We start from the raw sequence: 25073 nt of genomic DNA, 5'->3' as shown, positions 1-25073 counted from the left end.
AGTCTTCTGGAGTTCCTTTTTGTCCAAATCTTGATAAGACAGTAAGTAGTAAAAAAAGTGTGTATGAGGTTATATAATAAATAACCTGATTTTTCCACCACCCCCCTTTTCTTGGTAGATAACAAGCTGCTGGAAAAGTCGGATCTCCATTCAGTGCTGGCCCAGAAGCTGCAGGCGGAGAAGCCGGACATACCCAACCGGCATGAGATAAGGTATTCTGACACCGTCCCGTGTCATCCGTGTGTCCCCCTTGGTCGACGTGAGTCTCAGTTCAGTTGTCACTTCTCTGACTCGGGAGCAAACCAGGTCCTGCCCCTGCGCTCCAGTCCCGGCAGCTCTTTTCAGATGGGAACCTTGGAAGCCAGATGCCGCATTCTGCTGCGTATAGTGCGCGCTTCTTGCCCAGATTTTTTAGGGAAAAATAAGGATGTGCCTTACGCATGGGCAGTACTAATTCCGTATCTATATACATCTTTTAAATTCTTGTATTTATGCTTATATGTTAAAAGCGTAACTCTAGAAAGCAATAGCGATCCGTTTGCAAAAAAAAATACCTGGAATATGATAATACAAAAAACAAGTATCTAGATATAGAATGAAAATTTGAATTAAAAAATTTAAACATAAGATTCTTTTTTTCCCTGAAATTTTTGGCCCAAATTGTGGGTGCACATTATACATGGCAAAAGACAGTAAATAAAACCATTTTTTTTTTTTAAGGGTAGGGACCTCCCCTCCTTAAAGGGCTAGCATTAGTAAGATGCTGTAATCCAGAGGGATTGCTTAAGGCCGGTCACCCGGCCAGATTCTCTCCAGCCAGCGGGGCCACATTTTCTAAACAGCCAGGCAGCATTCTTGAGCAGATTTACGTGGATCTTGTTAACACAGGATTGCCACAAGTTGCTTCTTCTACAAAACAGGTCTATTTGATACTTTTTAGTTCAGTGTTTTTCAACACGTTTTAGTAGCTTGTGAAATTAAATTAGCGGGTTGCCAAAAACCCTTGTGTGGTTTTTTTTTTTTTTTTTAAGAATGATTAGGAAAAAGGTCTGCATTTTTATAGGAGGGCGAGTATTATCTCATTAAACATGTGTTCACGATGGGGGTTTGACGTGTTCCCAAGGGTCATTTGAGGGCCACAGTCAAAAAACCTGAAAGCCACTCTTCATCAGAGCAGCATAAATGGAATCATTCTAGGGTCTTCTGCCTTCTTTTTCCACGTGTTTGTGTTTGCACATTAAATTTGATAGTTTGTATGGAAACAGTACCATTGCTGCTCTAAAATCCATTCTTATTTTCACATTTAGCATTTTTAAGAACAAGGTTGACAATAATTTGGGGCTTTAAAAAAAACCCAGAAATGTTAGGTGTGGCTCAGCATCTTTACTCCTGAGGCTGAGCGGGCTGTGCAACTGCCTCTCTGCCCCCCCCCCCCCCCCCCCCCCCCCCCCCCGTGGTTCCTTGGAGGGCTGAAGGGTGGGTGGGTTTCCTGGCACACCGGTGCGGGGAACAGGAACAGACAGCCCGGTCCGTCCTTGCTTGCTGACCGTCCAGCAGGGTGTGCCCGGCTGGGTCCTGCGAGGCCCTCAGCGGTACGGAGGATACTGGCCCCAGTGTTCTGGTCGGTTTCAGGGGTAGGGAACGCCGTGTCACCCTCCCGTCTGAATCACTCAGTGGAAGACGCAGAACAATTTCTTTCTACCAGGTTAGACTCTTGGTGATGATGTTCCTGTATTTATCTGTCAGTCAGACTCACTTGCTTAGAAAGGTTCTGTAAGTTCATATGAAACAGTTCTTTTTACTGGATATCACTGGGGCGAGGATTCCATTGGAGCGCCTCCCCCGCCCCGCCCCCCAGTGACTTGTGTTCGTAATCAGGCCTCTCCTGTTATTTTCCACATGTCGTCTGTGGTTCCTTTTTCCCTGGGGGATCACGTCCCTCCCCACACACACTCAGATCTGCAGGGCTGTGGGCTCTGCCCGAAGTCCCCTGTGCATCTGTCCCTTGGTTTACGTTTATTTTGCTGCTGCCTCATTCCCCCCCCCCCCCGCCCCCACCCATCCCCCTTTCGTCTGTCCTCGGTCCTTTCCCTCCTGCACTGTGGCCGCGGCGGGCTTCTGCACCTGGTGTTGGTGGTGCTGGCCTGGTGTTAGGGGTACAGAGAAAACTGAGTCTAGTAGGGTGTGCCTCTTCAGGCTGTGCTTGCTAGTGCGATGAACGTGTGCACAGAAGATGGCTGCCTGATGGGCTTGTTAAAAAAAAAGTCTGCCCTGGCTGGCGTAGCTCAGTGGATTGAGCTCGGGCTGCAAACCAAAGCATCGCAGGTTCGATTCCCAGTCAGGGCACATGCCTGGGTTGCAGGCCATGGCCCCCAGCAACTGCACATTGATGTTTCTCTCTCTCTCTCTCTCTTTCTCTTTCTTTCTCCCTCCCTTTCCTCTCTAAAAATAAATAAAATCTTTAAAAAAAATTTAGCTGAGCACATTTGAGGATCTGATTGGATATAGTGAGATCTGATCTGTGAATCTGGGGCATCCCCTGTAGCGACTGGAAGGGCCTTCGAGGAGTTGGACAGCACGGGAAGTTTTTGTGGGAAGAAGGGTGGGGCGGCGGCGCTACTAACGACCGAAAAGAAAGGCTTATTGCCCCTCCCAAGAGTTTGTATCTTGCAGATTGCCTCTTCCTTCGGGGAGGGAGGAAATGGAGAGGCCCTGAGACAGATCACTTTTTAGATGTTAGCTGAACTTGTAGACTGCTTGGTTGATCTGGAGGAGGTCGAAACTGCAGTTTGATCAGGTGTTAAATCTTGGTTTGAGATTAGGGGCTTTTAGCACAAGTGACGCCCTTTAGGTTTCCTTCTCCTTCCTGCCTCCTTAAGTCTTGCCTGTCTTGTCCTAATGAATCTTAATAGAACTGTATACTTGAAACCTGTATCATTTTATTAACCAGTATCACCCCAATACATTTAATGAGAAATCTTTTAAAGAGTTTATTTATTTATTTTTAGACAGAGGGAAAGGGAGGGAGAAGAAGAGGGAGAGAACATCAGTGTGTGGCTGCCTCCTATGTGTTCCCCACCGGGGTCCCCTCCCACAACCCAGGCACGTGCCCTGACTGGGAATCGAACCAGCAACCTTCGGTTCACAGGCCAGCACTCAATCCACTGAGTCACACCAGCCACAGCAAATTGAATGAAATTTTAAAAACTCTTTTAAAAGCTTTACTTATATCAGTTGACTTCCCTTTTAAGTATTTTAATCCCTTTGCTTACTAAAAAGATTAAAGTTAAATTCTTCAGCCTGGAAATAGTGGATTCCAGTAGTTTTTTAAGTAGGCTTCCTGGACATTTCTTCCCAGCCCCTGATCGTGCATGCGGACCTCAGAGAAGCCTTCTTTAACTGCCCTGCATAGGGCAGGCCCCTGTCGCTCTGTCTCCCATCCAAGCACGGCCCAGGCCTGACCCTGCTCTGCTCCTAAGATCAGACGAGGTCGGGTGCGTTCAGGGTGGTAGGACTGTAGACGGGACCCCTGTCGCTCTGTTCCCCTCTGCTCCTGCTTAGTTTCCCGGCACATCTGACCACGCGCCTTCGTGGGACTGTGTGTTGTCTCTGCCCGCAGCCGACTGCCAGCTGCAGGGGTGAGGAGCTCTGCCTGTGCTGCCTTGTCCCGGGAGCGGTGCCCGGCACGGCGCTGACCCTCGTGTGCTGGACCCGCGAGCAGCCCGCTCGTCTCCCCCACAGTGACCTAACCTTCGTCCCCAACACGCCTGGTGGTCGGGCGGTGGCTGGTCTCCTTCCCGCGTCAGGTTTGCAGTGGCTTGTCGCTCTGCTCGCCCGGGGACCCTGGCCCGCCGTGTCGGCTGTGTCGCCGTGTTCAGGGTTGAAGTTCTGGAGTTCATCGTTCGACTGCCTGGTTGAGGGAGCTTGGGGTCTGATTTGTTTCCCCCTCTCTTTTTTGCGCTTTCTCTTCATCTGCCCGGTTCGGGGAGTCAGTCCGGGACACGATGGCGCGTGGAACGACGGCCAGCTCCAGGAGATGGCCCAGCTGAGGATGAAGCACCAGGAAGAGCTGACCGAGCTGCACAAGAAGCGTGGGGAGGTGAGGACGGCCTCTCTCTTCGCCTGTCGTCCGCTCCGTGGGGGTCTCATGGTGGGGCAGGCGGGCAGCCGCCCGGGCTACATGTGGCATCGCCAGCTCTGTGCACGGGAATGAAACAGCGGGACAGGTGTGAGGCCTTGGCCTCCATCAGTGAGGGGGCGAGCCATGAGGTCACTGCCCGGTGTCACGCCCCAAGGCGGCGTGAAAAGGACGGGTAAAGACACTTGAAAGAAAAGCAGCTTTCTGCTTGGTCCGCTGAAGGCCCTCCTAGTCCCTTCCTAAAGCTTCTGAGAGAACTCGCAGAGGCATGTGACAGGTGGGGGCTGCCAGAGAGGAGGGGCTGGGGGGCAGGCGCATGGGGTAAAGGGGTTGCTCTTGTGGTGACAGATGGAAACTAGACTTCTGGTCTAGTAGACACAGATGTCAAATTATATATAATGTCACACTCCTGAAATGTCTGTGACATTATAAACCAATGTTACCTCGATAAAGAAATAAATTTTTTGAGAAGCTTTTGAGTGAATCCTGAAATTCCAGAAAGAATCAAATCCTGCGCTGTGTTGACCCTGGGTGACATTATGATGGCAAATTATGAAAAGATGCAATTTACAGATCACCTGAATCGATCATTTTGTCAGCTAAAGAGTGCAGAAAGGTAGCCGGGGTGGAGGGGTAGGCAGGAACCTGGCCTCCACAGGACCCCTCGTCTTCCGCCGAGCCTGCCGTCAGCAGGGACGCATCACACGCGTGCCCGTGAGCACCCCCTTGGGCTCCTCTCGGCCGCCCAGCTCATCTCTTCCTTCCGTGGGCCGACCCCACGGGCGCCCTTCCCTCCCTAAAAGTGAAACAGTCCGCCGTTCCTTAGTTTTCAGCCGAGGCCCTGCCGCCCGTGTTCATGAGCCTGCTCTTCCTGCCCACAGTTGGCGCAGCTGGTGATCGACCTGAACAACCAAATGCAGCAGAAGGACAGGGAGATGCAGGTGAATGAAGCAAAGTGAGTAGATTCAACGTCTCCCTCGGGACTGGTCATGGGGTCGCGCCCCTGTTTTCTGTGCTCTGTGAGCAGGGCCGGCGGTGGGCGATGTCAGGTGACAGCCGTGTCGGACTCACGGCGAGTGCCGTTTTGGGCATGCATGGCAAGGGGTCTTCTTCTGCCAGCTGGGGGCGGGGCGGGGGGGGAGGCAAGGACAGTTCCCTCAGTGTTCCAGGTGCCCAGCATACTCCTCGGGAGTACCTCTGGCCCTTGCAGGTGGCCCTGTGGCATTTGCATTTCTCCCCATGGCCACGGGGTGTGGCAGCTGGTGTCGGCTGTGGTGGAGGTGGGGCCAGGATAGCAAGCATGTGACCCTCGAGAACAGGGATGGGTTTGTGGGCAGAATTACTCTCAGTGCAGGAGAAGCCTGGCAGACAAGATAAACAGGGAATCAAGCCTCAGTTTCGTCTGTGTCTTTTCCCTTAATATGCGGAGAGGGGTGCCTAGAGGCCTAGAATGGTGGAGAGCCTCCTCAGGTGTTCTCGCTCGGTGAACAGTAGAGCTGATGGAATGCATGGGGTTTCCAGCCCCGGAAGCCTCCATTGACCACTCGATTAAGCAAAGGCTCCCTCTCCTTCAAACCCTGCTTTTCTGAAAGGTGCTGTAGTAGTCCTTCGTAGTCTGGATGCAGATGCTTGACCGCAGATGCTTCCATAGTCTGGAGGCAGATGCTTAGACTTGACTGCAGATGCTTCCTCTCCTAATGGGGTGTCCCAGGGGTTGGGGCTGGGCTAAGCTGAGTGAGGCGTGATAAAGATGAAGTCTCCTGCACGGTGCCTGGTGTGATGGCTGAGGTGCCCGAGCCAGTACCGCTCGAGCACCGGTCCAGGTCCTCTGGCCCTGGTGCAGGGCTCCTGCGTGGTGCCATCCCTCTGCTGCGTGTCTGCTTTCAGAATCGCAGAGTGCTTGCAGACGATCTCGGACCTGGAGACGGAGTGCCAGGAGCTGCGCAGTAAGCTGCAGGACCTGGAGAGGGCCAACCAGACCCTGAAGGACGAGTACGACGCCCTGCAGATCACGTTCACGGCCCTGGAGGAGAAGCTGAGGAAGACTTCGGAGGAGAACCAGGAGCTGGTCACCAGGTGGATGGCCGAGAAAGCCCAGGAGGCCAACCGCCTCAATGCGGAGAATGAAAAGGACTCGAGGTGGGAAGTGAATCCACGGTGTGTGGGTTCCTTGTTCTGTGAGGTCGCACCTAGGTCTTTGAGAACAAGGAAGCGAAGCTGGCAGCTCCAGCCACAGGGTGGGGGATGCCAGAAAACGCTATTGAAACTAGAAATAGCAAGGGTGGATTTAAAGAGATTTGTATTTATAAGAACACTTTGGCAGCTGAGCAAAGGATTACGTCTCCAAAGGGCTTTCTTTGGCCCAGGCTGATTTTGCCAGTGAATTATTCCAGTGTTTTGAAGAGAAAAGCTAAGTTTTGAGTAATAGAAATATTAAACCAGAATTAGAAAGAGATTGAAATCCCTCCAAGTTTTGTAAAAAACTATTTAGGCCATACCAAAAATCCGATTTCGCTAGTATACAACTTCACATGAATATAGATGTGAAATTCCTAAATCAAACTCATTTTACGTTTTTTAAAAAAGTCCATTGAAGTTCTGCTAGGATTTATCCCAGGAACTAAGAGATGGTTTATTGGGAAAGCAATGAAATATATCTTGTTAGCAAATAAACGATGTGACCACTTTATTAGATCCTGAAATGGCCCTTTGCTCAGAATCAGTTCCCGATCCTGGAAAAACCCCCTTAAACTGGGAACAAAAAGTTTTCATAAAAACAGCCAATAGTGTGTGTAACAGAGGATTCCGTTTCTTTAGGGAAATTTGTGAAAATTCCCCCAGAGAGGCTCCTACAAGCGTGACGAAGGTCCGTCGTCCTGCGTGCATCCCCATCCAAGCCAGGGAGAGGAGAAGGGAGGGCCCCTGGCTGGACTCGGGGAGAAGTTTCGGCCATCCAGCCGGGGAGGGTGCCGAGTGCGGGCTGACGGGCAGGGTGGGGGCGGCCGTGGTGCCCCACCTAGGAAACCTAAGGAAGGTCATCTGAGAAACTGATAATGATGAGCCTTCTCCAGAGATTAGGGCACAGGGTTTGAAATCCCACGTCAGTAGTTTAGGACCTGAAAAGAGTATTGCAGTTCATCTAAAACAGTGAATGAGTGAATGAAAACGAGAGTCTTAGTAACAGCACTAGCCCTACCGAATCACGTACTGAACCCTAAGGTAGAAGTAGAAATGTGACCGTCCACTGTTTACTTTGTGAAAAGTTCCTAAACCGAGTGTCGGTGGACTTTCTAAATGTTAAAAGGAACAGAAATAAAGAGTGGGCTGGGTAAAATTTTTAGATTTTTTACCGTCAAAGAACACAAACAACCAGGACACACTGCTATAAAACAGACATCTCGAACAGCACCCGTGAGGAATGAATGGTGGGCGCTGAGACGGACGGGTCAGGAGAGTGACCGTGGTCAGTAAACCCAGCAGCAGGGCTGTTGGGAGGCAGGGGGGAGGGTGGGGAGGGGCAGTCCACTTGTGCAGACTGGAGGACAGTGGGGTGACTGGGAGGCAGCCTGAAAAGGGTCCCTGCTTGCTGGGCTTCGTCCTGAGGAGGTCACGAGTCTGGTTCCCAAGTGTCGAGGTCACTGGCCATTCACTGCGGTGAGTGAGGAGAAGCAGCGTGTCCCTTGGGAGATCAGTCAATGGTGATGTTTGCATGCAGTGGGGCTTTTGTCTTTCTTGGTTTTCTGTATTTTCTAACCCTTTTCAGTTTCTACCATACTACGAAAAAGTATTTTATATCCTTCCTGTCTGGTGTTGACTGGGAGTGAAATAGCTTGTCCTAGGCCTCGGAGCTCGGAGGCAGCTGGAGGGAGGGCAAGGCTGCGGGGCTGCCTGAGGTGTTGCCCTGCGTGCTGGAGGGGGAGGCGCGGGAGTGTGTGGCTGCTGAGGAGAAGCCCCGCAGCCTCCCCGTGCGTGGGGGGGACAGTGCAGCCTCTCTGGTGGAAGTGGTCCTCTAGAATGTTCTCCCAGGGGTGTGCGCACACACGGACGTGCCATCCTCTGCTTGCCTGTGTACTGTCCTTCCCCTTCCAGCAGCTCCGGTTTACCTGGTTCGGCGTGGTGCACTGCTTTGGGATGGCTGGTCGTGCCCTTGTCCCTGCCTCCCTCACTAGGCTGCGGCACGCGCTGCAGTCCGGCACCTCGGCTGCTGCGGAGCTGGAGGAGTGGGAAGGCCGCCTACTTTCGGCTGTTCTAGAAGGCCGGGGGCAGGTGTTTCCCTCCCCCGTGACCTTAGGGCTGCCCTTGGCCCCTTGCAGACCAGGGCCTTTCCCTCGGAGGAGCGTGGCCCACACGCCGCACACCATTCCAAAATGCTGCCTTTCCCTCGGAGACAGCTCCTAGGGCGTGTTTTCGGCTAGAAACAACTTGTTAAACTGGTCTTTTGGTCACTTGTGTTGTAACTTTTCATCTTCCAGGTGTAAGATTAAGATAGTAACATACTTTTTCAAGCTATAATAATCTTGTTCCTTCCCAAGACTCTGGTATGTCACCTGGAGGACTTTTCCCCATTTTGAGAATTAATCATCTGCTGGAAGCTTAAAGAGAATTGTAGCAGAGTTCTTTTTCTTTCTTTTTTTAAAAATTTTAATTGTTGTTCAAGTACAGTTTTCTGTCTTTTTACCCCCATCCCAGCCCACGTACCCATCCTTCCTCACCTCCCTCCCATTACCACCCCCCCTAATTTTTGTCCATGTGTCCTTTATATTTGTTCCTGTAAACCCTACCCATTCCCCGCTGAAATTCCCTCTTCTCTCTGCTCTGGTCACTGTCAGTCTGCCCTCTATTTCAGTGTCTCTGGTTATATTTTGCTTGTTTCTTTGTTTTGTTGTTTAGGTTCCTGTTCAAGGTGAGATCATGTGGTATTTGTCCCTCACTGCCTGGCTTGTTTCACTCAGTATAATGCTTTCCAGCTCCATCCAAGTTGTTGCAAAGGGTAGGAGCTCCTTCTTTCTTTCTGCTGCATAGAGTTCCATTGTGTAAATGTACCACAGTTTTTTGATCCATTCATTTACTGATGGGCATCTAGGTTGCTTCCAGCACCTAGCTATTGTAAATTGTGTTGCTATGAACATCGGGGTGCAAAGGTTCTTTTGTATTGGTGTTTCAGGGTTCATAGAATAGAGTCCCAGTAGTGGAATTGCAGGGTCAAAAGGCAGATCCATTTCTAGTTTTCTGAGGAAGTTCCATACTGCTTTCCATAGTGGTTGTACCAGTCTGCAGTCCCACCAGCAGTGCACTAGGGACCCCTTTTCTCCACAACCTCTCCAACACTTGTTGTTTGTTGCTTTGTTTATGATGGCCATCCTGACTGGTGTGAAGTGGTATCTCATTGTGTGTAGCAGAACTCTTGACCGGAGCTCACTAGCAGTGCTAGAGTTCCGGGCCAGGGGTGAGACCCCGGAAGGAGGCCAAGGGGAGACAGTAGGGAGCGCCTGCATTTGGGACTGGGGAAGGAGGACAAGAACGGTTTTCATAAAAATGGATATGACCGTTGGCAGCATTCAGACCCTGCCACGGCCGAGACCTCTGGGTCCAGCCCCAGCTAGCTGAAGTCACATGCATTCAGGTGACTCAGGACTCACTGCACCTGCACGTCCTCATCTGTCAAATGGGAATGTCACCACTCGGCCTCCGAGCGTTGTTACGTGGACTGAACGAGTTAACACGTGTAAAATAATAGGACTGAGCCAGGCACAAACATAATAAATTCCAAGTAAATCTTAACTGTTATTCTTCAGGCTCCAGGTGTGTTTGTGTGGGACTGTGGGCTGCAGAAGGCAAACCGAGACTGACTCTGGATACACCTGATGCGCCTTTTCACCCTGTGCAAGCCCTCCGCCCCATCCGGCCGGCCTCCACCGCGCCGGTTCACTGCCTTCTCTAATAGCGCGGCCCTCCCTCCAGGCTTTGCTCCGCCGACGTCCTTCATGACGGGATCCTCACCGCTGTTACCTGTGTGGGTCTGGGGCTTCGGTGTCTTTGCCTAGGGCAGTTCTTATTTTGGATGCAGTGAATGTTTGGGTGTGTCCTTAGAACTGGCTGATTAAGAGCCAAAGCCCCGTGCTGCCTCCAAGCAAACATAAACAATGGGCTTTGTTGTTGTGTTTTTTAAACAGGAGGCGGCAAGCCCGGCTGCAGAAAGAGCTCGCAGAAGCAGCGAAGGAGCCTCTGCCAGTGGAGCAGTAAGTAGAGACACGAGAATCAAAACTGTGCCCTTCTTAATGTGATTTACTCTTTTTAAATAGCTTTTTAAAAAAATTTCTATGAAACCACTGTATAGATTGTCAAAGGAAGGGTAACAGGCTTAAGGGAGAAAATTAAAGAACACTCACTACCTTCCAGAAAGCCATTCCTGTTGACGCTCGTCACGCGCTGCGAGCGTGAGTTCTGACTCCCTGCACCCCTGACAGCCGACAGCCCCGCTGTTTTCTTGTTGGCACCGACCGCGTTCTGCCCCGGCTGGAGCTGGGGCTAGGGCAGGGGCTGGGCAGTGCGCTGCTGGGCTGGCTCTCCTCCTGCTCTCCCGCTCTGTGACTTTAAGGGGACATTGGGGCAAACCTTAGACGCGTAAGTGAAGGCAGGGGCCCCGTGGAACAAGAGGAACAGAATCAGTTGGAGCTTTTCCCGGCCTGGGGTGGGGAGGAGGGTCTGCCTGACAACCAGAGCTTTGTTTTGAGGTGGTGGCTGTTCTGACGACTGAATTTTTTTTTTGTCTCCAGTTCGGGCTGTGTTCTTTTCTATTGAAATATAGCCTGGAATATGGCATTAGAATTACGATCTAGTTTTTTTAACTAGATAGTTTTACTAGAGTTTTTTTAACTCCACAAAGGTGGAGGGGAGGGGTTTAAATTCCGTTCTTAGCCATCTACCAGACACAGGTGTTTGTTGGTGAGAAAACAAGAATGCGCTCACACCGAGCTTTGCTTCAGGTGTCGGGCGTGCGTTTCTTCTGCACTCTCAGATGTGCAAAGGGAACTTCACACGTCTGTTCCCGAAACCGTGAAGTAGATAAATACGTGACCTGGAAGTGAGATTTGATTTAGACGTAACAGCGTACAAAGCGTCCTTTGCCTGCCTCCCGTTTGCCAGCGTGAACAGGTGACGAGGTGTGAGCGATTCGGCCGGTGGAATGTGCAGAACGGGGCCGAGCTGGGGTGCAGACCCAGGGGTTCTGGCGTCCAGGGCCTGTTCTCAGCCTCCGTGCGCCCCTGAGAGAGGCGTTTCTGGGGGAAAGGGCACTTCCGTCTTTGAAGGGTTGATGATCGGGTGCCAACCCCAGTGTTTGCTCATGGCGCTGGGCCTTTGCGGAGTGCCGGTACCTTTATGGCTGTAGAGTTCTACCCGAGAGCGTGTGCATGGGCTCAGCTCACGTTTGCCGCTCCTGCCCTCTCTGCCGGTCTGTCCTCGCCCTGTGGGAGCACGAGTGACCGCCCAGACCGCAGCGAGGAGAAAAGGAAGCCCGGCCTCGTCCTCTTTCTCCAGGCCAGCCCTTGTTGCCCTCCGCGCCCTGGCCCGGGCTGGGCCCGGCTACGTGGACTCCCAGAAGCAGTAGCCCAGGACAATAAGCTTACTTTGACTTGGTTTAACTTGCTCGGCAACAGGTTCCTAAGTATATATTTGCTTTATCCAGATAATCAAGCCTGAAAAAAAAATCTTGCTTTCAAGTTCTTACGAATCCAAAAGTCAGGTGATACAGCCTTGGGTTATGACATCTTACTATTTGACTTCTCTCTGAAGATTGCAACTTGGTAGGAGGTCACTAAGACCAAAATAATGACTTGCCCTCCCCCCTTCCAGGAAGAGGGGGCAAAAGGAGCATTCCAGAGGTGCTTTGGGTCCCGTGGGGTGAGCAGAGCAGAGGCGTTGTGTTCCGAGGACTGGGTGACGTCACGTGAGACGCAGTGGGCTCCCCAGGCGTCAGGAGCACCGGGCCCCTCAACTATAAAGTACCCCGAGCCAAAGTGGGTTGTGTTCGGATTCTGACAGAAAGTGTGAAAAGACTTTCCTGTTTTTTATATTATTAAAATAATATTTAAAATGGTTGTTAAGGCAGCCGTTGACTTCCTTGTGCTGTTATCGGCCCCTTTTCTTGTTCACCGGGACCTTCCCCCCCACTCCATGTCCTGTGCTGCGTAGCCGCCCCTTCCTGTCCTCTGAGCCCCTCCGCCGTCTCGCGGGAGCTGTGTATTGGTGAGGACAGTCCAGTGGTTCGAGGGCAGGGCCCTTCGGCTGCAGACCGGACTTCTGATGGAGAGACTCCACCTTGCTTCTGGTTAGGCGGTTTTGGACAGAATAAACGGTCATTTAATTGCTTTCCAAGTGTGATTTAAAGGACCAAAGGCTCCCTTTTAAGGTTATTTTCTGCTGCAGTTCCGGATTTGGATGGAACGGGTTGGACGTTTAGAGCGTGGCAGTTCCTTTTCCTCCCGCGAACCCTTAACCACGGCTGTCACGGCACAGCGCAGGTGGTGCGTGGGTAGGAGGTGGGTCAGCGTCTGCAGAGCAGGCCCATCGCGGCGTGCCTGCCGAGCAGAGTCAAAGACTCGGCCCCCTGCCCCTCTTTCCAGGGACGACGACATCGAGGTCATCGTGGACGAAACCTCTGAGCACACCGAGGACACGTCTCCCATGCGAGCCATCAGCAGAGCGGCCTCGTAAGTAGCCCCGTCCGGCCGAGAAAGGAGCGCTGGGGCGCGGTTTGACGGCGCGTCGTGGCCCGACAGAGCAGCCCGGCGCGCCCGGGCCTCTCCCCGGCCCCGCGGCCCCTCGCGCACAAGCACAGAGACCAGCGGGCTCCTTGTGCCCCCGTCTTGCACTCGGCTCAACGGGAGGCGGGCAGCCCTCCCTCCTGCTGCCGCCAGCTGAGCAGGGAGGCGGGGCAAGTCCAGCGGCTTCCCCAGAGGTGGACAGAGGTTCAGACCTTGTCAGGCAGGGCGACTAGTTAGGTCATCCTGTTTATCTTACTTGGGCTCCGGGGTTCTTTCGGTTTGGTAAAGCAGGGCTGAAAGAATGGGGACTGGTTATTAACAGCCAGTTAAGACAGTTTCGCTGTCAAAAACATGGTTTCCAGGGAAGCCAATTAATAATGCTAGGGAACCTCGTTTCCTCTTAAAACCTCGAGGCTGGGTTTTCCTCCTTCCTGCCCATGGTCGTCTGGTGGTTTGTACTGCGGTGGGCTTCTCGGCAGGGGTTTGGGAACTCATTGGGAAACGTTCTCAGGTACCTGATTTTGTGGACTGTTTTTATTGATTGATTATTTGGGAAAAATGTTTCTAAGGTTTAAACCTATCCTCCCCTCCTCTTTAGTAAGCGACTCTCGCAGCCTGCTGGAGGCCTTCTGGATTCTATCACTAATATCTTTGGGTAGGTTAGATCTCTTTCACCTTCCCTTGTCCGTAATGTGTGTAAATAAACCTGAGTCTGTGTACGTGATTTATTATAATTCCTGTAAGCACACACTGGAATTTCAGTGGTGCGGACTGGACAGGTGCCTTAATGTCAGCTTTTCATTTGGCTTCTTCCTTTCTCCTCAACTTCTTTCTCTGACCCTTGCTGCCTGGTGACCTCGGCCTTACCCTCTACCGCTAGTCTGTCCGAGTCTCCCCTTGGGGGGCACCACTCTTCCGACGCTGCCAGGTGAAGCCATTACCCACCCTTACTACCCTACCCCGGCATGCGGGTGCGGGTCATTGCTAGTCACGCTGATCACCGCTTCGCTGCCCCCTGTCATCCGTGTCCGTGTGCTAACCGAAACGCTTTGCATGTTCCGAGGGGCGCCGCCGGCCTCCGAGCGGGGCGGTGGGGTGAGCGCTTTGTCCAGCAGCCACGCTCTCTCCGCTCTTTCTTCCCGTGCGTTCAACTCCACCCCGACCGTGGTGTGTGCTGAGGGGGATTGTGACTAGGCACCGAGCGTCCTTAAACTGTTGCACAAAACCACCGGCGGGCTCCTTCCGAGCCGGCAGTTCCGTTACGTCGGGAAGGCTCCCCAGGGGGCTGCTGACCGGGAAGCCGCTGTGCAGGATCGCTCCTCCGTGTTGGGTTCTGGAGCCCGTGAGCGGCAAGCGGAGAGAACAAGTGTGTGCCGCCTGTCTTCCCAGTTGTCGTTGGAGTGAGGACGCTTCTCATGTGGCCGGTCATTCTGTAAGGGGTCCAGAGGGGAAGAGAAGCTACTGGTTAACGAAGGCCTTTGAATCCCTTCTGGGTTTGGCGGACGATCAGCCTTGTGCTGTCCTGCCTGACGTTCTCCTTCCTGTTGCTTCTCAGGAGGCGCTCCGTCTCTTCCCTCCCAGCCCCCCCGGACAATGTGGATACTCATCCCGGTTCTGCTAAAGAAGTGAGGGTCCCAACCACCGCGGTGTGTGTCTTTGTAAGTACGACTGCCCCCCGCCCAAGCCTCATGTGGCAGCAGCACGGCAGCAAACGGGCCCTTTCTCCCGCGGCGGCTAAGCTCTCTCGTGCTTTCTCTGTAGTGCAGGCCTTCGTGCCTGTCGGCTCTGTCCGATGGGGGGAGTCCTGTATTTTGCTTAGCATCAGACGACAGAATTTGTGACAGCCATCCTCCACCATACAGCACTGGCTGAGAGAGAGGATCGGAAGCAGGAGGGATGGGACAAAGGAAGACTAATTAGGGGTGCTAAGACATTAATAATTCGAGCAGTTGCTCTCACCAGTTGCCTCCAGTTTAGAGTCGGAGTCCAGTCAGTGGCCTGTGGTGAAGGGTCAGTAGGGCACTGTTGGCTCCGTGGTTCATGTGCACACCTGTGAGGCTTCCGACTGTTAGGAGCACGTGGTTGGAAGGAGGCGTCAGTTCCTGGCGGGAGCCACTGCACTGTTGGGGCCGTCGGCTGGAGCTCAGAGCTGGGTCCCCACTGGGGTCGGGGTGCAGACACGGCCAGCTGGGGGGGGTGGAGAGTGCATGGTCAGGGCCCCAGAGCACAGGGGTGGACGGACAGATGGGAAGAGCAGGGCCCAGACCACTGGGCTGACTCTGGGGTTGTATGCGGTGCCTTGGAGGAGCCAGCTCTCAGGGGAGAGCAGGACTTGCTGTGAAAACGGGGTGGAATCTTTATGGGGGAGCTGTCAGTTCCAGGCGTAAGGAGGGACTTGAATCGTTAGACATGTGTACACCATGAACTGGCTGAGCCACGGACCGCCTTGGGCGTTGTCCAGAGAGCCCCACCGCGCAGGCCCGGCCGCCTCCCGGAGGTCGATGATGATTGGTAAAAGGTCTGATTGCACCTGACGTCACAGCCCTCCCTCGCCCTCAACTCCCAGCAGCCCCTTTTTTTCCTCCCGTCACATTTTGAGTTGTGTGCACGGGGCAGTGGGGCTGCTGACACTCTGGAATGCTGTCAGAGCGTGTTCTGAGAGTGGACAGTTCACGGCCGACAGCCTTCCCACAGACCCGGCTATCAGGAGGCTGACGAGCGGCAGCCATGGGTGTGACGGTGCGTGATCTCAAGTTTTCAATCTGAGACCTCTTCGGTGGACGTTGCTTTAAACAAAGACAAGGAAGGGAATTGCGTGGAGCTGAGAGGCTTGGTCCCTGTCACACAGCTTTTCAGCAGTGGGACACGGAGGAGGGGTGGGTGGGAAATTGGATTGCTAAAGCAAAGAAAGGACAAAGTGCCGTTAGCATCCAGTTAATAGAGTCACGCTCGAGATAACGTTTTAGCATCTCGTTCAGCCCCAAGCAAATGCGAAGGTGAGGTTTCGTCTTCCCAAGGTGACCTTTGGGGGAAACGACGGATGACCTGTTTGATGGTCTGGTATTAATGGTCCGTGTTTTCCGCGGTCTTTTTGTTTCTTTTTGTTATGGTAATTTCCAAGCAGAAGTGGGGAGTAAAAGAACCTTATTTATTGTTCAGTTTCAGTCATAGGTAACATCCAGCAGTCCGTGTTTTAATCCATGTCTGTGGCTTAAAGAGAGGAGCGTGCACGGACAACTTCAGGTGCTCCCTCTCCCCATTCCTGGATGGGAGGCTTTTCACTCGGTTTCCCGTGTCCTGCACACAGATGCCCCCTTGTCACACTGTGTGTTGCCGGGTGGAAGCCAGACTCGGTAATTCCCCTCTGGTGAATTTAAACTGCCCCCAGGTAACGCCTGCCCACTTCTCTGGAGGGCCCTGTGGCCGGGCACAGGCCTGGGCCATGGGACCCGTGGGTGTGCTGCTTCGTTGGCGAGCGAGCTGAGGCTCCGGGACGGGGGTGGGGGGGGTTGGCGGGGGCCGCACCGCCAGTGCGCACAAGGGCCTCCACGGGTCCCACTCGAGCCCCGCTGTGTGGCTCTGGCACCGCATCCACCCAGGTCCAGGCCCCGAGCTAGAACATGCCCATGTTCTCGAGGCCGTGGCAGCTTCCTTTGTCGGGGAACCCTGCTGTCTGGGACACAGTGTGACAGGCGTCCGTTCCGTCTGGACCGAAGGGGCAGGTGTCCTCAGCCTTACTTGGAAGCTGTTAAGATCATCCAAGACTATATGTTGAAATTTCTTATTCCTAGAAGTAAAATTAATGTGGAAACAAACTTTATTAAGCAGTTAGTTTGCTCAGATTTTGAATCCTTTTTGAGAAGGTTGCACTGTATTTAAGTAAACGGGACTGCGAACTATCGGAATAGAGTGACGACGGAATCTCAGGAAAGCCCGGGCCAGGCGCCCGAGTTCGTTTCCACAGGACCCCTCCCTGCAGGTGTGACCGCGCAGCCCTGGGGGAGACGTCGGGGGCCGGCTCGTCCCCCTCGGGAATGACAGTGCCGGGTCTCAGCGGGTGCTTGTCTTGCAGGACGCCCACGACGGGGAGGTGAACGCCGTGCAGTTCAGTCCCGGCTCCCGGCTGCTGGCCACGGGAGGCATGGATCGGAGGGTCAAACTTTGGGAAGTGTGCGGAGGTGAGACCCCCGGGGGGTGCAGGAGGAGCTGTGTTGGCGGCATCGCCTGACGGGTTCAGGCAGCCTTCGCACGGCTCGTCTTCTCAACACGCAGCACGTGGTCTCGGGGGCCGACCACAGCATCGCTGCCGTCTCGGTTACACCCCAGAGCCAAGGGGGGCTGCCCTGGGTTTCCAGGTGGTGGCGGGAAGTGCGGTGAGTGTGTGTGTGTGTGTGTGTGTGTGTCAGAGAGAGAGAGAGAGAGAGAGATACAATCAGAACATCATCCAAGACAGTACAGATTGTAGAAGGAAAATGAAAAATCAAACAGTTGTGGACTCTAATTAAACTGCACATGAAATTGTGGCTTACGCACTTAATAATACCGTGGGCACAGCCTTGAAAAAACACATTTAGCAACAGCTTGCCAGACGGGGCCCTGAGATCTGCCCTGGTCTTTGATCATTAAGCCTCGTTTCAGACACGGCCTCAGAGCACCGGGGAACGGGACGGCACTGACAGGGGGGAGGGGTGACTGAGTCCGTCCCTTAGAGGTCTGGCGCTGGGGGTGCTGGGGCGTGGCCCAGTTTTGACATTTTGAGATTCGGTTAAATGCACACGCACTTTAGTAAAGCGAGGTCAGAGGACAGGCTGAAGAGGTTTCTGTAGGAACCGCGTTGTCACGTCCCCACGGTTACAGCGCATATGCGCTGACTGTCCCACGGTCAGCGGTGCCCGTGAGCCGGTGTCGGTCACTCCCTGTGGGTCTCACAGTGGCCCCGTGCAGCTGGAGGGGTGGCGTCGCCCATATTCTGAACTCGGGGAGACACTACCAGGTTTACATGGGTGATTCACACGACCAGTAGGTGGTCCTGTGGCAGAGGCGGGACCTAGGGGCTGAGCTGGGTCTTCTGGCTGCAGATCCCTTCTTTTCTCTGTGACAGCCTTCCCTAAGCGATGGGGCTGCCGAGGACCCCGGCAGGGCCCCGCTCTGCGGCTGGAGCGCGAGCGGTCTGTCATCCCGGGGGGCCGGAGTGGACCGTGAGGGCGGCCCCAGCCCGTCTGCCCAGGCGTTGGGTGGCGGGGCAGGGACTCCGTAGGCGAATCCCTGGCCGTAGGAGCCGGTTGGAGCCCCTTAGAACGTGTGCGCTTTCACCCAGTGCCCGGAACACCTGATGAGTGACAGCTGCCGAGACTATTATAACATGATAACAAAGCTGTAAGAATAGAAATTGTATGAGGTTTGGTTTTTTAAACCTAAGCAGATGGCCTGTTTTGACTGTGCCTCGTGAGCAAATACAAGTAACACTAGAAATATGTTGGTTTTACTTCTCGGTCAGTAAAAACGACTGTAAGAAAATTAGAAGAAACCAACATTTGCCGTTTGTGCTGCAAAAGAGGAAGTAAACACTCATCGGAATTAATGCTGACGTCGCAGGTGCCAGGGCATAATTTCTGTTCACACAGTAGAAGCCGTTTGGCAGCGTTCTGTTACAGTCTTCGGGAACAAATGATCCGCCGTGGCCTGGCTGACTGCAGGGCCTCGTCCCACAGAGAGCCCGTGCGGGCCGCAGCTCCGTCCCTCCGAAGGAGGGCGCTCCCCCCCAACCCAGTGGAGCCCCCATCCTTGCCCGTTCCCGCAGAAGCGGGAGCTCCAGTGGGGGTCACCGACCCTCCCCGGGCGCCTTCTACATAAACAGGCTTGAGTGAGGTGCTTGCTCTTTCGGGGTGACTCTCGTGTGTGGGATAACGTTTATTGGTCATTTCCTGCATTTTGGCTGCCTAACAAATAGACCAATTTTGGGGGCATAAGCCAGAGAGATATTTCGTAGAATTTGCAGTAATGATTTTTGTCTGTAAAAGTATAATTGAAATAAAGACCTTCATTAGTGGGTGCTACCTTTTTTGACTCTTGAAAATCTAATGAAAGCTAGGATCTGGGAAGAGACATTCAGATGTGCTAGATTTTGCAAATAAATTTAGAGGTGGAGACCACTGACCAGGTTAACAGCCCCAGCCCCAGTGAACTTGACAGCTCTGTACCCATATCCATGTTACTGTTATTTAGAAATACTAAGAGATTAAGGCTGTTCACGGAAATGTTTCCTACTGTGCTCTCCTTTTATGAATTTGGTTAGAACGGTCCCCTAATGGTTTTTCTGGCTTGTCGATATAGCTCATCCTTCTGCCCTTTAAAAAGAGGCGTGATCACGTCATCTCGGAGACTCGTGCCCTCTAGCTTGTGTCTGCCTGCATCAGTGAGGTTGCCGTGCGGGCCAGCACTGCCTGAGAGCAGCGCCCGGGAGTGTGTGGCTGGCTCTGGTGGTGACGGGGGGTTGGGCGGAGCAGGGAACACCAGCAGGCAGCTGGGTGGCCAGGCTCTCGGGGTGCACGGGCACAGAGTGAGTGCAAGGACGGATCACAGAAGTGCCAAACGAGTGTAACCAGCCTTCTTGCGACTAGACACTTAGCCATGACTAAAACAAAAACTCTTTTTCAGCCTCAGATGACGATTTTGAAAATTTGACGGTCTGTTTCTACAAAACTGATAGTTAAGTTGGCACAAACACTGGTTAAACCCAAAGGTATGTTTATGTAAATTAGAACGTTGCACTGAGATGTCACAGAACTGAATGAAACTCTAGATCGATGGACGTAGTCACACTGACTTTCTTCGAAAGAGCGCACATGCAGAACGCTGGGCTCCGCCCCGACTTCCCCCTTCCCGGCTCTCAGAAGCTGGCTGCAGGGGGTCTCGGTCTCGCACCGACGGTCCCGCTGGGCGACCATCCTGTCTCCCCCCCACCCACGTCGTGGCCTGACCTTCCTGTCTTTCCATCTTTCTATCCAGACAAGTGTGAGTTCAAGGGCTCCCTCTCCGGCAGCAACGCGGGCATCACAAGCATTGAATTCGACAGTGCTGTAAGTATCGGCCACCAGGGACATAGGTGAGTGTAGAGGTCTTTAGAGGCAGTTCAAGACACCTGGGTTTCCAAATTCAAAAATAACCCACCAGGTGCGTCTGCCGTTCATCCTGAGTAAAGCCAGTGTTAGGGGGGTGCGGGCGGAGCGCACGTTCTGGGCTGGCCGAGTTGAGGGCTGGCTGGGGAGGCCGCTCTGTGTTCCCCCAGCCAGTGAGCATCTTCGAGGACGGGGTCAGGGCCCCGGCTGGGCCAAGGCCGTGTGGATGGAGGAGAGGGTGTCCAGCTGGGCCTGCGCCAGAGTCGAGCAGATCTCCGAGGGGGTGGCTGGGAGGTGAGGCATGGTGGGGGCAGTCGGTTCCTCTGGGTGCTCTGGCTTGAACGGTGTACGGCAGGGCTGTCGGACTCGTGTTCCCCGGGGGCCACGTCAGCCTCGCGGTTGCCTTCAGGGGGCTGAAATAATTTTAGGGTTGTATACACGTGACTTCTCCTTAACTGTTAAGGAGTTGAAATTACATTCGGCCCCTTGAAGGCAACCGGAGGCTGATGTAGCCCCCGGTGAACATGAGTCTGACTCCCTGGTGTAGAGAAGTAGCACTCGCTGTTACCGAAGGCGGGCGGGGGGGAGTGAACGCAGGCGGCCAGGTTCCGCCTTGAGCAGGAGGGTTCTGCCACTTGCGGGCGAGGCTGGGCGAGTTTAGGGGGAAGGTCTGCAGGTGACAGGTGGGTGACTGACAGGACATTAGGAATGATGGTTGGTGTTTGGATCAGGCGTGTCGTTTCAGATACCTAGACCTTCTTGGAGTTGGTGCTGGGGTGCTTTACGGTGTACACTGAATTCCTCTCTTTTGGCTGAAATTTGTCCCCCCCTTTATTCCTATAGGGGTCTTACCTCTTAGCAGCTTCAAATGACTTTGCGAGCCGCATCTGGACGGTGGACGACTACCGATTGCGGGTAAGGCCCAGACGGGGGGGCCGGTATAACCACCGAACCTCCGTGGTCCCCAGGGCACAACGTGTAGGCGGCGGCAGGCCCGCTCGTTCAGGGGAAGTGTGCGCGCTTTCCTGGCAATCGCACGTGGCTCCCCGCCCTTTTCTGTCCTCCCTGGGAAAACGTGTTTCCGCCTCACCCTCTCACTTTGTCTGAGATTCCGTTTCAAGCGTCTGCGAGAGGAAACCCTCCCGTGCCTGGGAAAGGTGCGGGACGCGCCTCTTCCTAAGAGCGAGGTGCTTTCCCAGACGCCAGGCCGGCCCGGCCCCGGCGGCCTCAGTGCCGCCGGCTGCAGCTGGGTCGGCCAGGAAGTCCGGTGGTTTGTTCTGTTCTGTGGCTCTGGTAGCGCTGAGTTGTCTTTAAGTTCATCCGAGACCATTTTGTTAGACTGTATTGTGACAGCCGTCATATCAGCGAGCATCTAAAAAAGAAACTTACCAAAATTGGTGAATTCTTGTGTGGCCATTTTAATATTGAAGATGGGAGAAAATATGCACCATTTCTGGTGTATTATGCTTTATTACTGCAAGAAAGGTAAAAACACAACTGAAACGCAAAAAAAAAGATTTGCACTGTGTAGGCAGAGGGTGCTGTGACTTATCAGATGTGACAAAAGTGGTTTGCGAAGTTTCTTGATACTGTTGGCATTTTGGCCAAATAGTTCTGAGCCGTGGGGCCGTCTCATGCCCTGGGAGGTGTTTAGCAGCACCCCTGCCCTCTCCCCACTAGGAGGCAGTAGCGGGAGACAGCCAGCATACTCAAAATATCCAAATCAATAAAGTTAATGGTAAACGTGAAAAATGTGTCTTATTTTACCAGGGGGAAAAAACGGACTTTTTGGCCAACCCAATAACTTGTGCTTTTTCCAGGCCCCAGGACTTGGTCACAGTCGCACAGTGTGGCTGGAAAGCCGGCCGCAGACGTGCCTGTGGGCGCACTCACGATAGAGGGGGCAGCAGCTCTGAGGCCGCCAACTCGGGGAGTCTGGTGGGAGGGGCAGGGAGGCAGCCGGGGGCCGGTGTGGAGGGAACCTGTGTCCGAACCCGAACTTGCCGAGAAGTCCCTTGGGTTCTGCCACAGACCAGAACGTGAGGACTGTGTCGCCTGTGTTACAATGAAAGCCACCACGTCATTTGGAGACTGGTTTTTCTCTTTAAGCTTGGAGGAGTCGTCACGTGAGCTCACTGAATCAGGGCTGCTGAAAGATACGGTGGAGGGTGAACCTGACATTGGTAGGCGTTTCACCAACCGCCTTTGACAGCAGCTGTGTGTCAGCCCACACGGGAAACGGCGTTGCCTTGGAGGAGCTGTGTGGGAGTGACCAGTGTCAGAGGCTAGCAGGCACGAAGAGGCGGGTAACTCCCTACTCCCAGTTGAAGGAAGATCCAGGGCCACACATTCAAAGTCTGAGACGTGAAGACGACAGGGATCGTGTTGTCTTGGGACAGCTGAGGTGCCTGCCCGTGTCCTCATCGGAGTGAAGCCACTGCTGCGTGGGCAGCCGGGGGCCCGCCGGCAGGGCTGGACTCGCCTCGGGCCGCGGCTCACGTCTCCAGGTGCTTGAGCGAGGGTGCAGATGGAGCGCGATGGCTCTGCGCCCCAGACTTGGGCGAGACGGCCCAGCCTGTTCTCGCAGCAGCCTGCGCCCCGTGCCATGGTCTGTCATGTGACTGTCTGCTGCCTAGTGCGCGTTGAAGACAGAGCTGCGTGTGTCGGCAACTGTTAATTTTCCTAAAGTAAACGGGGCTTTTCTTGGGTGGCCTCCGTGTGTCAGCCCAGGCCTGAGGGTCTCAGGCACGTCACTGCCTTCTTCGGTCCCCGGAAACCCAGGTGAGGGGGGTGGACGCGGGAGCTGAGGCTCAGGCTGGCTGAGGTCCCGGAGTGAACCAGTCAGAAGGCGAGGACTGGAACTGAGATTCCTCCCTGTTCCCGCGTTCCTCCCCGTTCTGGATCCGCCTGGACCGTTCCAGCCTGGGATGTGGCAAAACTGCTGCCCCAGCGGAGAGGGCCCCGCAGCCTCCCTGACGTCTGGAGCCCTCGGAGGAGCCGGCAAGCAGCAGGGGGTCGGTCAGTCGTGCAGGATGGAGGTTTCTAATCGGCACAGTTGTGCGCAGACGGCCTCAGCCCCTGGGGCCGCCAGGACGAGGAGGAGACCTGGAGGCGAGGTGGTTCTGGAAGGCAGAGCCTGTACGGTCGGGAAACGGCTTCCAAGTGAGCAGGCCTGCACAGACGGCCGAGTTCGTGGGAGAGCGTCATGACGACGGGCTGGGGGCGGGCGTCGGGCCGTTGTCTCCCTTGCTGGACCGGCTGGCCGTGTGGGCCCCTGGGCTACACACAGCCCTTCCTGGCGGTACATGCGTGACGGGGTCAGGAGGCCTTTGTCATGCGTCGGGCTCTCAGCAGGATCCAGAAGTGAGCGGGCTCCCCACCGTGGGGACCGTGGCTGCCACTCAGACCCGTCAAGGGGGGGCGTCGGGGGGCACGATGGACATTCGTGTTCTGCACTGGGGTTCCAAGCCCTGGTCAGCACCTCCCCCTTCTCTGATGGGGGAAGGGCGCTGGGAGAGGCCGGCTGCAAAGAGCCGCTGGGCCAGTGCCTCTTCAAAACCCTTTCGGCAAGGCACCCCTCGAGCCAGCCCTGCACGGAAAGTGCCCCGGACAGGACTCCCAGAGCCGGCTGTGGTGGGCCCCTTAGCAGCCTGAAGCCGGTGCCCTCCGGGTGTGACGTCGGGGGGCGGGGGGAGGGGGTCCAGATCCCGCCCGCTCGCTCCTTTACTGTGTGTGGGGAGGTGGCTGCTGGAGGACTGGCCTTCAGGCGTCTGTTTCAGAAACTCCCGAGTTCTGCATTTTGGGGGCTCAGCTGCCTTTGGTGGATGGTCACGGTGGCTGCCCAGGTGGTAGGAGGCCCTCGGGTCCGCCGTGGCACACGGGGGGCTGGGCCTGTGAAGAGCCTCGCTCCCCTTGTGGGCTCCCCTCGTGGGGCTCGGCTGCCGTGACCGCTGAGCCCGCTGCACCCTGTCTCGTGAGCCCTTGCTGAAAAGATGGCCATAAAACCTAAAAGGAGCGTTAAAACTGAATATTAAAAATATCAAAAGCACTAAGTGGACAAAAGAATTTTTAATAAATCTGACCCACTTAAAATAAGGACTTTTACTGATAAAAGTGAACACTTGCAGGGGCTGGATTCCCCACTGTACATCGAGCACATGGTGGCCTGAGGCAGGTCCAGACCTTTTAAAATGCGACTAAGGATGCATACGAAGGGCTGGGAAGTGAAGACGTCCCTTCGTGTGCCTCTAGGTGTTCACTGTAGGTGTCATTTGTTACCGTGAAACTTAGTGACCCAACTGTCTGCTGGCCGGGACATTTCAGTGAAGCTGTCCCCTCTCCCCGCACGAAGGTCATTTGTGATTAGCGTCTCTACGGGGAGATTCCTAAGAGTGAGGGTGCGAGAAGGCAGAGAGCTGATGCTGCTTCCCCCCCCCCCCCCCCCCCCCCCCCCGCTCCATCCTCCTGAACCAGCACGGGGATGAGGGTCGTCTCAGATTAAGTTGGGGACCCGGGTGTGCAGGGCCAAATCCGTGTGACGCCCGAGGCCTGGGCAGTTTCACTGTCACCTGGAAAACTGCCCCTGCTATGGTGTTGAAAAAGCCGTAGGTGCATTCTTAGGAATATTTTCTCGTGAAATATACGGGAATACTAGCGTGTGCGTTTGGAGTGTGTACACGTGAGGGCATTCACATAGTCCATCCGTGGGCCCTGTCTTCTCCCTGTTTGTGAAATGTGGTTTTACTTGTGTCGTAAGGAAGAAGGCAGACAGTGCGTGCACACAGAAGTTGCACATTTTTATCCTCACCCGAGGACATGCTTACTGACCCTAGAGAGAAAGGGAGGGAAACATCGATTGATGGATTCATTGGGTTGCCTTTTGCATCCGCCCCAACTGGAGCCGCTGAACCAGCGACCTGTGCTTTGCGGGATGCCACCCAGCCAAGCCGTGCGGGCGTCTCCAAAAGGAGAAGCACTGTGGCTGCGTCTCCTGCCCCTGCCCCCCGTGGAGCCGCTCCGCTCGGCCCAGAGGAGAGCCAGGGCCCTAGCACC

General features: G+C 54.4%; 1 protein-coding gene and 1 non-coding gene across 4 annotated transcripts in view; both read left to right on the top strand.

The window, feature by feature from the left end:
• ATG16L1 (autophagy related 16 like 1) overlaps nucleotides 1–25073 on the top strand; it is a 35023-nt gene that overhangs the window by 3330 nt on the left and 6620 nt on the right. The window contains exons 2-13 of one of the 3 annotated variants that reach the window (XM_028509503.2): nucleotides 119–212; nucleotides 3994–4099; nucleotides 5020–5093; nucleotides 6026–6277; nucleotides 10312–10377; nucleotides 12763–12849; nucleotides 13502–13558; nucleotides 13784–13831; nucleotides 14459–14561; nucleotides 16976–17081; nucleotides 19912–19982; nucleotides 20865–20936. In XM_028509503.2, coding sequence (XP_028365304.1) covers nucleotides 119–212; nucleotides 3994–4099; nucleotides 5020–5093; nucleotides 6026–6277; nucleotides 10312–10377; nucleotides 12763–12849; nucleotides 13502–13558; nucleotides 13784–13831; nucleotides 14459–14561; nucleotides 16976–17081; nucleotides 19912–19982; nucleotides 20865–20936 — 1136 coding nt within the window. The remainder of the gene's footprint in view (nucleotides 1–118; nucleotides 213–3993; nucleotides 4100–5019; nucleotides 5094–6025; nucleotides 6278–10311; nucleotides 10378–12762; nucleotides 12850–13501; nucleotides 13559–13783; nucleotides 13832–14458; nucleotides 14562–16975; nucleotides 17082–19911; nucleotides 19983–20864; nucleotides 20937–25073) is intronic. The other 2 variants (XM_028509504.2, XM_028509505.2) reach the window with 2 other exon arrangements.
• On the top strand, nucleotides 15400–15673 carry LOC114495872. The gene has a single exon (XR_003684535.1).

Source organism: Phyllostomus discolor, chromosome 4 (genome assembly GCF_004126475.2).
Source record: "Phyllostomus discolor isolate MPI-MPIP mPhyDis1 chromosome 4, mPhyDis1.pri.v3, whole genome shotgun sequence".
Taxonomy (NCBI): Eukaryota; Metazoa; Chordata; class Mammalia; order Chiroptera; family Phyllostomidae; genus Phyllostomus; species Phyllostomus discolor.
Note: the sequence above shows the minus strand (reverse complement) of the source record. Positions and strands in the feature narration are given on the sequence as shown.